The sequence below is a fragment of the Amyelois transitella genome, chromosome 13 (assembly GCF_032362555.1).
Source record: "Amyelois transitella isolate CPQ chromosome 13, ilAmyTran1.1, whole genome shotgun sequence".
In the NCBI taxonomy this organism is placed as follows: domain Eukaryota; kingdom Metazoa; phylum Arthropoda; class Insecta; order Lepidoptera; family Pyralidae; genus Amyelois; species Amyelois transitella.
In genome coordinates this window covers 11,135,433-11,150,840 of record NC_083516.1, presented here as the reverse complement: position 1 = coordinate 11,150,840, position 15,408 = coordinate 11,135,433, and the positions used below count along the sequence as shown (strand labels likewise).

The following is a 15,408-nucleotide window of genomic DNA, read 5'->3' as shown; positions in this document are numbered from 1 at the left end:
GCACAAATTTACCGACACCTACAAAAGAATACAAGTTTTCCGCAAGTTCCACGGAAACCATATTTTTTCCCGAATGAAAATATACCATATGTAATTCTCCAGACTTTTAAATTTTACATGTGCAAAATTTCAAGAAGATGAAGAAAAGAAACTATACCGTGAAGAGACTACAAAAAATATGCTTACTTTCGTATTTTTATTATTAGTTGGGATATGTAACAAAAACCCTGTTTGATCCGCGAAGGTCGTATTGGAAAACTTGTATTAGTTTTATTTATTGGTTTCGTGTTAGTAACAGTCAGTTGAAAAACTAATACCCCTTTAAGTAGAAGTGTTAAAAAATATACATAATCTTGTCTAATTTTTTTTTAAATTAATTTTATTGTTTGTAGTATTCTTCGTTGATTTTTTTAAATTGTTACTTAGGAAAGCTAATACCAGTAGTAAAAAACTTAATGTTTTTTTTTTCGGATTTCAAAGATTGCTAACCCATCGTCTGAAAAAAGCGGAGACAACATTATAAAAAAAAAGATACATATAAAATATCTTTGCCGTAAAATGCTGTTCTCGGTTTTGTATTGTATAAGTAAAAAAAATATCCTGTTGTTTCCTTTTGTTGAGTTTTAACAGACAAAAATGCCTGAAATAGGTTTTGTGTACACAAAAAACAAAAAATATGAAAGAAAAAAAAACATTAAATAAAGTCCATAAACATTTTGTAGCGTCTTCGCAAAATGTGTTTGCATAACAAAAAGGCGTTTTATATCTTAGAAGCACCGGTTGTAGCGCGAAACTTACATTTTTATAACAAAATTCAGTGAAATTGCTTTCCTAAAGTACGAAAATATTGCCTTATTCTACTTACACAGTGAGAGTTGATACCACCAGCGCCATCTAGTGTATAATGAAAATACTAACAACGGTCAGGTTCTTTCAGGCAATCGTACAATAACTTCAGTTTCACGCTAAAACACAACAAGGGGAAAAATCATATAGAAAGTTCAAAACGAAGCTAACAGATGACGCTGTGGGTATTTTTAACCATACGATTGGCTTTTCCCCATGACTGTATAGTTTGGAAGTCTATTAATCTACATCAGATGTTCTAGTTACCAATACGATTTGCTCCCTTATTTTGCGCAAGCTATCGTCCTAATCGTCCGCAGTAGCATTTACACATATTTGAAAAAAAAAAACAGATACCTAATACCATTATTTTTTAAAAATTGCTTTTCTAATTAATTTGTTTTTATATACTCGATGTACTGACTCACTTTCCCTACTTATGTAATATGTTATGACTTTACTTGTTAGACTGTTAACTTTTGTATTTCATCTAAAATTAAGCTTGTGGAAATTTATTTTTCTGAAGATAGTGTTCGCTAGTAAAGCGTGTCTGGATTTTATACTTACGATATGAATTGGATATTATCTCACGTGCCGAATGTCCAAACAGTGTCAGTTTAACTGCAGTTTTATAACTTCTGAACACGCCGTTATGAATAAACCATTTAGAATATAAAATTTCGAATAAAATATATAAAAATGTCCATAGTTCGACACAGAAGAAAAAACTATGGCCCGCAAGGTTATAACTATTATGTCAAGAAAAAAGATGAAATGTTTATCAGACTGAACTGTTTTTGTTCAGAACAAAATGCTTACTGTTACAGTTTCTTAAACAAAAATTATAACTAGGTACATAAAAATTTATTCCTTCGAAATAGGCGCTTATATATATATTGTAAAGTTTGTAAAAGGTAATAATCATTTGGACCAGGACCACATGATCACTAGGAAAGGGCTAGCAACCTGTCACTATTTGAATCTCAATTCCATCTTTAAGCCATTATATACCTAAACGTGACTTTGAAATCTTTTCAAGAGGGATTAAAACATGACTATGTCCATTAATTAATAATGATATAAACATACATACATATAATCACGTCTATATTCCTTGCTGGGTAGACAGAGCCAACAGTCTTGAAAAGACTGATAGGCCACGTTCAGCTGTTTGGCTTTGTGATGGAATTGAGATTCAAATAGGGTGTGACAGTTTGCTAACCCATCGCCTAAAAGAAGAATCCCAAGTTTATAACCCTATCCCTTAGTCGCCTTTTACGACATCCATGGGAACGAGATGGACTAGTCCTATTCTTTTTTTTATTGGTGCCAGGAACCACATAAAATTTCGAATAAAATATAATAAAATATCTATAAAATCTGTTGATAATCTTTCAAGAAAAGATTGATGAATTTTGATGTAGCAAAACACGTTGCTATTATTAGTATTCATTCATAATTCAGCTTAAAACTGATCAAAATTGTATGGGTTTGTATTATATAATAATGAAAGATGTTATACAAAAGAATTTTAATTAAGTGTTGCTCAATCCACAAAATATTGCTTAACAAAGTCGGTTATGAATACAAATCGCTGACTATGTTAAAATAACCTGCTCTTAATTATTATGAAACTCAAAGAGCATCTTAAATGGACGTCAGCTGTCATCACTGAAGATTCATCAGACATTAAAGTGATTGTAATAGAATAAATAGGAATACAGTTAAGCTGAAATTGAATTTTGAGTTTTAAAATTTCACGATACATTCAGTTCGCGTACTTATTAATAAAATAAAAACAAATGTTAATATATTTTTATAACAAACTCGCAATTCTAGTAGAGTTAAAACTTTAAACAATCCTGAGTGTCTAATTGTGCACGCTTATCTCTGGAACTACTGGAATGATTCGATTAATATTTTCGTTATTAAGCCATTAAGAACTAGCAACATCTACAAAGGTACATATAGCGAGTAACGGAATATAAATTTCGGTTAATGAATCACCTCATGAATTCCCATGATAGTCTTTTCCGCGTAAATAAAGTCGCAGGCAACAGCTAGAATAAATAAAAAAAGCAAAATAATCTATATAAAACAACTGAAAATATAAAATACCTTTCAGATTGCATTTACACTTGAGAAAGTGCAAAAATGAAAGTAATTAAAAACAAATTAAAAACATTACACCTCGGAGCGGCGTCGAAATTATGACTTCGTGATTTGAGTTAAGGGCCTCTCAACTCAGAGTGCCAAGTTCTTTATGGGGGCATTTTTATATAAAAGCTTTTGAGTTTTGTTGGAAAATTCACCTTATTTTAGTTACGGCAATCGCTATATACTCGTATATACGAAATATTTGTTAAATTAATTAACATTAATTAAATTAATGTTAATTAATTTAACAAAAAAAATTTCGTTCACTTGTTTTTTAAATAAAATATCATCCACATCATAGAAATGTATGTAAAGAATTCGAAAATCAATGGGTGCCGTTACACACTCGGCCGCAACTACTACGCAGCCAGGTGTAAACAGGTAATATTTTGGTCTATTTATACGTTCATGTCGTACACGCATGTTTTTTATATCAAATTAAAGCTAATTTTTTACTACACTTTTATTAGCTTGGGTTGTATGTATGTATGTATGTATGTATGTATGTATGTAACGGAATCTTTGAGCTTAATTTTCACTGATTTCTAAACGTCTGATCAACTTGAAACTTTGCACACGTATCAAGGACCGATGACAATGCAATATTTTGATAAGAGTTTCTCATTATCCTTATTAAAACTGCCAGGATTAATAAATTCATTTTTAGATCCTTCGTATGAGAGTAAGAGAGACAGAGATAGCACCATTGTCAGTAATCTCCATACAAGAAACCAAGAAGTTCTGACGTATAAGGAGTCCAAAAAGGGATGTAATATATTTCCATATAAGGTTACTATTAACCTGAGGCTTCTTTATTTCATCGCATTGCTCCATTTAGAATTACCATTAGAAACCATAGTAGAATTAGTAGAATATTTTAAAACAATAAAAAATATATAAGTAATAAAACAAAAGTAATAAATGAAAATTGAACAACTAAATTTACAAAAATACAAGAATAAAGTTACTACCTACAGAACTTTGTGATATTTAATACGTATTTAACATATTAATGCAATTCTTGAATTAACATTAGGTATCTTTTGCCTATTTATAATAGCAACACTGTAATACTCGTTTAAGAAATGAGTGACATTTATTTATGTCAAATAAGTTTTGCAGTAAGTTTCGAATTCGATTAGAAAACCTGTAAACTTTCTTTCTGTTTTTTTATACCGGTGCCTGTGTATTTACCTATTTGCACTTTGTTTTGTGCTGATAACTTGTCGTTATTTGTAGTTTGGAATCTTCCGTTGAGTCGAGCTTTGTTCTTCCGGATATTCGTGTGATTTTATCATCTGAGATTGGACTCTGACTGTGTTCACTGTGTTGTGCAGATAGGACTCCTGTAAAAAGTACCTGATTATTTGAGATAGGAGTCCCAAGTTTGTGTTTGTTTTTGTGAAAGACAGTTTTACAACGAAAGTGCCACGATGTCTTCCGATAAACATTGTTGCGTTCCTGGTTGTAAAGGCAGTGGAGGTATGTTTGAAATATTTTTGTTCCTGTATCAATCTGCCTCTTAATCTTGTGGTTTGATTCATGGCAAGGCCACAATCGAAAATTGTTATGTTTGCTGGATAGTCAAAAATATTATTAACAGTGATTTATCACTATAAAATTCTTTTCAACTGGGTTTAACAATCATCATACATACATGCATACATATAATCACGTCTATATCCCTTGCGGGGTAGACAGAGCCAACAGTCTTGTAAAGACTGATAGGCCACCTTCAGCTATTGGGCTTTAAGATAGAATTAAGATTCAAATAGTGACAGGTTGCTAGCCCATCACCTAAAAAAGAATCATGATGATGAGAATATTATGAGATTTAATCCAATCAGGCCACATATAACTTTAAGAAAGTTAGATGTGAAAACCTCCGACGATGGGCGCATGGTTGCGAAAGTCTTTTTTAGTAAGATAGTTATACTAGAAGTGTTAACTTCCAAAAAATAATTGTATAAAAAAACTAAACAACTACGCGTTTTATTGCTAATCAAACTAAAAAATAGAAAATAAATACCTAATAGTTTAAAAAAAACTAAAAAACTACGCTTTATTGCTAATCAAACTAAAAAATAGATAATAAAAATTAATGACAAAGGAATTATAAAACAGTAGTAGCAAGTCGAACAATCAGTTATAGTCAATTACCTCCGATTAAAATTATAACAAAATTAAATTTATAAACAAAACAATTTAAATCAGAGTAAAAAGCGTGGGGTGCATTTTACTTCATTTTCATAACTCTCTTGTCATAAATATATGCTAATAGAATGATTTTAATATTTACTATATCAGGCACCCCACGCTTTTTACTCAGATTTAAATTGTTTTGTTTATAAATTTAATTTTCTTATAATTTTAATGGGAGGTAATTGGCTATAACTGATTGTTCGACTTGCTACTACTGTTTTATAATTCCTTTGTCATTAATTTTTATTTTCTATTTTTTAGTTTGATTAGCAATAAAGCGTAGTTTTTTAGTTTTTTTTTTTTTAATATGATGATATATCGCTGCCTGTGAATAAATGGCCGCAAATTAAGGTTGCTAGCTGTTAAAAACTCGAGGTATCCGAGATAAAGTGAAAGAGAGTTAGCGCGTAACGCCACTTGTTAGACAAGGATGGCGAGTACCAGCTGTGCGAGTATTTGAAGCCATTGCGCACGCGTATAGATAGGGTTCTCAACAGTGCAGCTAAATTATTCTTATAAGAAATGTTTTATTATGAAATAAATATTTTCTTATTTTCATTTTTTTTTTGCAGAATATTAATTACTTAATTATAATTTTGGAGTAAATGTAAAGTCGTTCGTATTACTGTTTGCATCGTTGGCTGAGAACCCAATCTATTGACTCGTGCGCAATGGCTTCAAATACTCGCACAGCTGGTACTCGCCATCCTTGTCTAACAAGTGGCGTTACGCGCTAACTCTCTTTCACTTTATCTCGGATACCTCGAGTTTTTAACAGCTAGCAACCCTAATTTGCGGCCATTTATTCACAGGCAGCGATATATCATCATATAAAAAAAAAATTAGCTTTAATTTGATATAAAAAACATGCGTGTACGACATGAACGTATAAATAGACCAAAATATTACCTGTTTACACCTGGCTGCGTAGTAGTTGCGGCCGAGTGTGTAACGGCACCCATTGATTTTCGAATTCTTTACATACATTTCTATGATGTGGATGATATTTTATTTAAAAAACAAGTGAACGAAATTTTTTTTGGAAAATTAATTAACATTAATTTAATTAAAATTACTTGCGGCCACTTATTGACTGGCACCCTATTATCTATGTATTATCCTATTCATAAATGTATGTTAAAATGTGAGTTTGATTAACTACGCGATGAACGTAGTGATTTTGCAGCCGGATCTCGTACTATATGGGATACGAACTTAACGAGAAACTAACAATGTTATAAATACATATAAACATCCAAGACCCATGCCAATCAGAAAAAGTTTACGGTCGGGGACTGAACCCGGGAAGGCTTAGGGTTCAGTTGCGTCTGCGTCAACCAAGCAAGAAGGTTCTAGAATCTAGAAATCTCATGGAATTTTAAAGTAACTTCTTGAAATGCATGGTATGAGAGATAGAATTATATATTCAGTCGTGGACGGATAAATATGACCGGCGCTGACCTATATGGAAAGGGGGTCAGGTATTTTAATCTAGATAGGACGTAGAATTTTAGAAATGGTCTAAAATATTAAAAGTGTAACACTCACATAATATTTACAAGTGCTAAGACGCGTAAGAAAAGTATAGAATTTATGGAAAAATAAATTAAAATTAAGTAAATAAAAAAACATGTTATTACAAATTATTATTTATTCTAAATATAATATGTCTTAGAATATCAATTCAAAGAATAATAGCGATTATATCTGTTTAGTTGGCTTGTCGATTTCCATGGCTATTTCCTCACGATCTGAAAACAAAACATAGACATTCAATCCAGTTTCTATCATCAAAGAAAGTAAATTTTAGGTCTGTAAAATTCTCCTCATACTTTGAAGAAACACAATAATCAATATAAAAAACAAAAAAGAAAAATAAAATAGAATCGTTCATCTTTCCCTTGGCCACGTTTCCTGCACACTTCTTTCGCTTCATCCACATCCATTACTCCATTCATGCAAGTCGATTTTGTAATATTACCAAAAAGCAACATTAGTATTAATAAATAATTACAGGTATGAAACGCGTACGTAACGTACCTTTATTTCATGTTGGACGTTTCGAATCATGTTACAATGACCCGTGGTCACCTTGCGACTGAGAACCAGCGGGCTACTGCTCCGCCTGCAGGCAGAATGTTCTTCTACCGTCAAATTATTAACACGTCAACTACCGTCACAATACACAATAAAAGAGTCCGTTTTCTAGAACGTTGCCGTGGAATGGCAAAATAAAGGTACAAGGTTACGCGCGTGTTTAATACCTGTATTATTTATAAGTAGAATGATGCAACGCGAAAGTTTAAAATGAGTTCTAGCAATATTGGCGTTAACCTGTTTTCTGATAGTTCGGGTCGTCCCACGGCTGTCTCTCCGCAGACATGAATACCACGAAGATGGCGTTGGTGACGAGAGCGAGCCCTGCCATCAGGTAGAACATCACCCGCCATTGTGTCTGATTTGACTGAAATCAAAATAACTTTTGTGAACGATCTTAGATCTGAACCTTAAACCTGACTCACCCAAATCCAAGATCCATGGTTAAAGGCGAACCCTGGGCTCCTCTTCAGAGTGATGAGGATGTACCCGGGACTAACGCCAGGAAGAAGAAGTAATTACATAAAAAAAAATTAAACACCTCAAAGCATTTTTACACAAAATGGTACTCCGTAGATCTTTCACTTTGCCCATCATTCTTTTGTCCTTAAGATAAAGGACGCTTCCCGCTGGATCATCGATGTTTTTCCATTAACTAATCCAGGGTAATAGGCTTCGCTAATGGATATTGACAAAGGCTTACAAAAAGTGTTGGTTTTAACTGACAGCTTTTGCAAAACTTGGGAAAAAATTAATAATAATTAATTGGAAAATGTTTTGATTCTGTGACCAGTATTTTTGACGTGAATGTTTACAGTTTTAATGTTGAAAAGAAGGTTTATAATTTTAGCGTGGAAGATGTTTCGTTGTTACGATTACATGAGTGGGTTTATTTTTTTATTCTTTAACATTAGAAAGGGGTTTTGTCACGCAGTGACAATGTCATCGTTGGGTTGACTAAAATTCTGTCATTTAAAATTGCCTTTCAACCACTCGATTAGTTAAGAACTTTAATCATCAGGTAGCAAATACGCTATCATATTTTTTTTAAATAAACGTCAACTTCACAATATTAAATTATACTTAGAATAGAATGTGGACGGGAGAATACATTTAAGTTCAAATTAAACTACAATTAATTACGAGGTTCCTGTGCCAAGCTCGAGCCAGATGTTTTTATCATTAATGTTATCTGTATTATTTATAAGTAGAATGATGCAACGCGAAAGTTTAAAATGAGTTCTAGCAATATTGGCGTTAACCTGTTTTCTGATAGTTCGGGTCATCCCACGGCTGTCTCTCCGCAGACATGAATACCACGAAGATGGCGTTAGTGACGAGAGCGAACCCTGCCATCAGGTAGAACATCACCCGCCATTGTGTCTGATTTGACTGAAAACAAAATAACTTTTGTGATCGATCTTAGATCTGAACCTTAAACCTGACTCACCCAAATCCAAGATCCATGGTTAAAGGCGAACCCTGGGCTCCTCTTCAGAGTGATGAGGATGTACCCGGGACTAAGGCCAGGAAGAAGAAGCAATAACATAAAAAAAATTTAAACACCTCAAAGCATTTTTACACAAAATGGTACTCCGTAGATCTTTCACTTTGCCCATCATTCTTTTGTCCTTAAGATAAAGGACGCTTCCCGCTGGATCATCGATGTTTTTCCATTAACTAATCCAGGGTAATAGGCTTCGCTAATGGATATTGACAAAGGCTTACAAAAAGTGTTGGTCTTAGCTGACAGCTTTTGCAAAACTTGGGAAAAATTAATAATAATTAATTTGAAAATGTTTTGATTCTGTGACTAGTATTTTTGACGTGAATATTTACAGTTTTAATGTTGAAAAGTTCTTTCTCGTTTTTTTTTATTCTTTAACATTAGAAAGGGGTTTTGTCACGCAGTGACTATGTCACCGTTGGGTTGACTAAAACACTGTCATTTAAAATTGCCTTTCAACCACTCGATTAGTTAAGAATTATAATCATCAGGTAGCAAATACGCTGTCATCACATGTTTTTATTAATATATTTCTTATAGTTATATTACCACCTATTACTTTTACTACAAAACGACTGAATCGAAACAAACCTGTTATATTTTCCCTCTTATTCTATATCTAAGGTTCACAGCAGCGTAAGAGCGAGAGAGAATTTAGACATTTGATTAGGTATGTATACTCACCAATGTTTTTTTATCGACGTCGTCGAAGTCTCGTAAGAACCTTCAATTAAGTCAAAGATTATGACGATAAGGAAAAAAAAAACAAAGTACTCACCACATCGATAACAATATTAGACACTAGAACGGGTATCATCAACGTAAACAAATTCATGAAAGTGTTTCCGATAGCTAGTATAGCGCCGCTGTAATTTGATGTTAAATCTATGTAGTTTACCTGTAAACATTGACAACTTTAAAGGTTTTTATAGGTATATCATATCAAAGACCTAAATAAGAGTGTTTCTCGGCATTTTAAAATAGGACCACTGCATCTTTAAGCCATGGATGTCGTAAAAGGGTAAGGATATAGGTACATTTGCCTAGTACAGCTTATACCATTATTTAATATGAGTTTGGTTTGCCTGCAATGGTTATGGAAACCAGATGGGAAATATTTGGTGTAAAAACATGATTACCTATTACTCGATTCAGGATTACTGTCAGAGATCACACCGGGCCCTCTCCAGAGTAGTGAAGATGTAATCAAGACTTACGCCGGGATGAAGGAGACAAATCTATTAAAGTTTTGTCATATTTAAAATAAAAACGTATAACATTTTTCATTTTTTTTTCACACGCATCAGCTTAATGAGCTGCTAGTGTGTTTAAAGTATATAATAATAATAACGTACCATCCATCCGACATGTATAGCGACGTGTGTAGCCTGCGCTATAACCAGTAATCCTACAGCTAGGCTAACATCCTTAGTGTAAGATACAGCTATTAGACACACAGCAGTTCCAATTTGTGCTGTAAAATTATGAGAAAACTGCATTAAATATAATGAATTAGAATAAGCTAGATGCGTAAACATACAATCAAAAAGAAAAACATAAAATTTATCAATATTTATTGTCTCGTTTTTACTAACACCTGTAATGTACAATCACTCCAAAAACATGTATTTATCTATACATCAATACTAATTTTACAAACGCGAAAATAAGTTTACAAATAAAATAAGTCTTGAAAATATATAGCTCCATGCTTTATATTAACAAGAGTTCAGTGATTCACCGGAGAAGGATATATATGTACCTATTTCCACAAAGGCGAAAGCTAGCAGAAGCTAAAGATGGTTGCGGTACTTAATACATATCTATATAAGGTCTAGTTGTAAATGTCCATTACAAGACTTACCAATGGTGTTGAATAATCTTCTAGCAGTTTTCACACTTAAAATTTTCTTATTTGTCAGAATATCTGATAGTATTCCATAAAATATGGAGGCGAAAAAACTCGCCACGTAAGGGAGCGAGGAGAAGAGGCCACTCTGAAAGTTTTTATATTATGTATAGTTAATTAAGTCTTTATATTATTGGAAGATAGAAGCAATTTTAATATAATTTATTTCAATTAGAGCTAGTTGGAAGAGAGAGATTACGTTTTAGTGAAATTTTTCTATTATAACGAACGACGATATAAGGAGTAGTAAAGAATTCAATATCAAATCATCGTATAAGAAAACTATGCAGAAAAATAAAATTGAAATGAGAGTGTAGTATGGAAAGTATAAACAAATGGCTTATTTTTATAGAGTACAAAAAGTCTTTTAAAGTCAGCAAAATTTTTTGGCTTCATTCAAGTTTGTTCTTCCAATATTTCTTTACAAGTTCGTGGCTTTGAGTAAATTTTACCAGAACATCCTCGATTTTATAAAAGATAAATAGGCAATGTCTCATTTTCTAAACTACTCTCGGGCCCTGCTAGATACAATAATATCAACGCGGGCTTCCGTCTCGAAAAGAAAGCCCGCGTTGCTTTAAGAGAACATCATGTAACAATACCAAGCACAAAACAATTGACCATGTAGTCTTAAAAAATTTTGGTTTAAATGAATAATATACTAAAACTGACCCAACTAAATTTGAGATTAAAAAAAAAGACGTAGATGCTGTCAAAAATTTCTATAAAGCTCATATAACCAATATAATACATTACATTTTTAACGTTGACACCCAAAGTGTAGTGGATGTAAGACGGAACTTGCATGAACACGAACAAGAAGGCGGTGCTGCTTCCGATGTGCGTGCTGTATACCGCCCAGGTATGCTTCGAACTCAGAGCTGCTTTTAGTGGTACTCTGGGTTTCTAAAATTCACAAAGAAAACAATAATATGTTTCGTGATTTAATAAAGTAAATTGTAGATTGAAAACAATCTCTTGATATAAACATCTCAAGTAAAATACTTATTTTGTATTGTCTAAAATCTCTGTCTTATCGTTGATGCTTTTGGATCTAGAAGTGCGTCCATCTTCTTACCGTTTAATCTTATGTGAACTATAATTCAATAAAGATTCCATTCGATTTACCTTTATATTAATATTATTCATCGTATGAGTAATATATGTTTTTTCTCTTTCAGATATCGTCTTATGTTCATGTGGTGTTGCCGCTCCAAATATAGTGAGAACTATAAAAGCGAAAAAACATAGTACGCCAGTCCCCCAGAAAATTGAGGGCCAACCCCAAGGACTAGCGGATAATATTCCACCTATTTGGAACGCTATTATTGTCCCTAATACTGTCCCTGTAAAAGAAAAGCATACCTTATGTTTGTTTTAAAATGTCAAATTATTTCAGAATATTTTTTTGATGGTTAAAAGTTAAATAGGCCAAAAAACTGAACAACTTTTGAGTTTCATCCTTATCAATTATGTTATTGAATTGTTAATAAAATGTACTTTATTTAAAATACATATCATTATATTCATTTTACCTGTATACACAAAGCTGCTAAGACGAGCCAACTCATTTGGTGGAACCCATTGGGCCAGTAAAGTTTGGATAGATGGAAAAAATCCTCCTTGCGATATGCCTTGAAGAATGCGACATGCACAAACTGCCTTCCAACCTCCCTGATAAAGAAAAGAAGAACGTTAAAAGACAAGTTTTAAAATGTCATGAAAAATAAATTTTGTGAGTTATGCGAAGAATATTTAAACCTAATAAGCTTGTGTACCAAAGTCTGGTCCTACTTTCAAAAGAGATATTAGCTGTTGATAAATTCAAAGATAAATATAATATTACGAGACATATAAATATAACACATTTACTGACAATACTAAGAGAATTGTTGAATGTAAAATATGACTTTGTAGAATTAACGGAAATAGATAGAGGGATATGTGGACGAATTGAAAGATGTATGTAAGCTTCGGGGTAAGTAGATAGATGTAGTCTCTGCCTCTAGGAAAATAGGCGTGGTTTTATAAAGCTATTTTTAAACTTATAAATCTATTAGAAAAGAAAACAAGCAAATAAATACAAAATACCCAAAAAGCAAGCCAAGGCGTAACTATTGAGGCAAATCCGTTGACAAACAAACCAATCTGCAGAGGAAACTTCCCACCCCAGCGCTGGGCGACCATACTCATCACGTACTGCATAACGCAATAACCCAGGTAGGACGACGTCAGAATCATTTCCTGAATTGGCTTAGACCAATTGTATTTCTTAAAAATAAAAATGTTTATATTTATTTATAGCTTCGCTGCTGAAATGTTGCAGATAAAGTAAAATCAAAGTATGTATGTGGCTCTTTGTCTTTGCAAGCTTATTGTATTTAATCAAAGATTAGGCCAAAAATAATTTTTTATTCTTTAAGGCGATGAACTAACATATTAAGCCATCTATCTGAACATGGTCTTACAGTGTTTTCGAGATTGATAGCTCCGTCTATTTTATAACATACATTATGTATCGAGTAAAAAAAGAAAAGGTTTCACAGAAAAGAGCTTGCTCCATAATCACATATTTGAATTACCTTGTAAATCCCATTTTCATCACTAGTAATATTTCTCATTCTTTTGAGTTCCTCTTCATAATATATTTTACTTTCGACGTCATTCTTTTCTAAAACTGACGCGTCGCTTTCATTATTTTCCAAAGTTAGATTATTTAGTGTTCGTCTTACATGTGAAATTTCATTCCCTAATTTATGAATATCATTAATATTTGGTGGATAATAAGTCATAGCAACAATGCTTACTCCAAGGTGGGCTCTAGCTAAGTATCCTACTAAAAGACTAAAGAAGAATATAAATGTCTGCACGTGACGTACACCATACCCATATGTAGGTTCTTTTAATTTTGTTACTGAAATAAAAATATAAATAAGTTACAAATATATACCCCTGTTATTGTTTAACATCACAAAACTGAAGACATATATTTTCAGAAAGAAAGAAAAGCTTGTTTGTTTCGTCTCTTTACTCATATATAACGTATAGACTAAATGATTAATTAATTTAAATCATACATAAGTTAAAAGACATTGATATTTAAAAATAAAATTGGAAATATAAAATGTATCTTGTAATATTTTTTTATCAAATAGTGTAACTTTTCATATGATCTTACCATTTTCAGCAACATCTTCAACAGGAACTTTTTTATATTCACCATTTTGTACATGCGCCATGATAGGTATTTAATTATTTATATTATTACTTTTAAATTAACGACCATTCCTAGGAACTAGAACACTTTACTGCCGTTAATGTCATCTAGCAAAATAATGATAATCAAGACACGTGAACGCAATCTTTCTTGTGCAAATAATTTTGTCCTTGCTTCTGTTTCAATATTAGTTGTATTAATTATAGCACTTAATATTTAAGATATTCCTTTAACAGTAATAGTGAAAGTGATTTGTGAATCACATATCAATGTATTAGTAACTTTGATATACGCTATAAACTAAATGTGGGTCGTTGAGTGTTATCAAATAATTTGTTAAGAATCCACAAGTTTATTATGTATCCTTATGACGCATTCTGTTTTAATTTAAATAGACATCTCTATTCTATGCTGATAAAAGAATATTTTGATTTGAACAGTAAAAGAAAAGATACTTGGATGGATTTGACAGGTGGAGAGTGTAATGAAAGCAGTTGTTCAAGCAAATATGCAAGGTGTGAATGAGAACGATGAAAGGCTTTGATGAACATACCTTGGTTAAATGAAATACATACTGGCTAAGGGATAGGCCAATGTATGCATGAAGAAAGTGGTGAATTTTTATAAAGCGACATATGTCCCTATACAGAGATCGCGCCAAATGGAAAGATGCAGGAAAGGCATTTATCAATTTTCACATTATTTATATAAAAGTTATAAGGAATTCTACGTCAGTAGAGTGTAAGCCAGGTCCTTGCTGGTAAAAATTAAGAGCGTGTTCAAAGGAATGACTGATAAAACTATTATTCTAATTTTAGACCATGGTTAACAACCACTATCTGAATTTCAGTTCTGTCTTTAGGCTATCTAGCTGAACGCTGAGCTATTAATATTAGTAAAAAAACTGTTGGCTTCGTCTACCCTGTGAGGGATAAAGACATACATACATAAAATCACGCCTCTTTCCCGGAGGGGTAGGCAGATACTACCTCTTTCCACTTGCCACGATCTCTGCATATTTCCTTCGCTTTATCCACATTCATAACTCTTTTCATGCAAGCTCGGCGGTTTCGGGTACTTTTGACCTGACCCTTTACCAGGACGTCCTTAATTTGATCAAGATACGTTCGTCTAGGTCTTCCCACTCCGACCTTTCCCTCCACACTCTCCTTGTATATCTGCTTAGTCAACCTGTTCATCCTCTCCACATGACCAAACCATCTCAACATACCCTTTTCTATTCCTGTAACTACATCTTCTTTCACATCACAAAATTCCCTTATCACGCTGTTCCTTATCCAGTCACTCAATTTCACACCCAACATACTCCTTGACGCTCTCATTTCCAAAGCATTTATTCTGCTTTCGTGCTTCTTTTGCCATACCCAACTTTCACTTCCATACATTAATGTCGGGACCAACACGCCCCTATGCACAGCCAGTCGAGCCTTTTTGGATAGTTTCTGACTGAAT

The 15,408-nt window shown here is 32.8% G+C and overlaps 1 protein-coding gene across 2 annotated transcripts; it reads right to left on the bottom strand.

The window, feature by feature from the left end:
• Positions 1 to 6,872: 6,872 nt before the first annotated feature.
• On the bottom strand, positions 6,873 to 14,051 carry LOC106140230 (putative inorganic phosphate cotransporter). Of its 2 annotated transcripts, XM_060947441.1 has the most exons (11): positions 13,897 to 14,051; positions 13,301 to 13,632; positions 12,810 to 12,989; positions 12,254 to 12,392; positions 11,847 to 12,064; positions 11,475 to 11,624; positions 10,674 to 10,806; positions 10,165 to 10,283; positions 9,588 to 9,707; positions 7,540 to 7,669; positions 6,873 to 6,956 (listed from the first exon to the last, which is right to left on the bottom strand). In XM_060947441.1, exons 1-11 carry the CDS (start codon positions 13,955 to 13,957, stop codon positions 6,907 to 6,909), a joined length of 1,632 nt encoding a protein of 543 aa, XP_060803424.1. In that variant the 5' UTR covers positions 13,958 to 14,051; the 3' UTR covers positions 6,873 to 6,906. The 2 variants fall into 2 exon arrangements, with proteins under 2 accessions (XP_060803424.1, XP_060803425.1); XM_060947442.1 differs by lacking the exons at positions 6,873 to 6,956; positions 7,540 to 7,669 and adding an exon at positions 8,553 to 8,694.
• Positions 14,052 to 15,408: the final 1,357 nt, after the last annotated feature.

Excerpts from the sequence above, each read along its gene's own strand:
- LOC106140230 (XM_060947441.1), bottom strand. The coding sequence starts at position 13,957 with ATGGCGCATGTACAAAATGGTGAATATAAAAAAGTTCCTGTTGAAGAT. Across the intron at positions 12,990-13,300 it reads ATGAAAATGGGATTTACAAG|AAATACAATTGGTCTAAGCC; the intron begins GTAATTCAAATA and ends TTTATTTTTAAG. Across the intron at positions 7,670-9,587 it reads CTAATATTGTTATCGATGTG|TCAAATCAGACACAATGGCG; the intron begins GTGAGTACTTTG and ends TTTTGATTTCAG.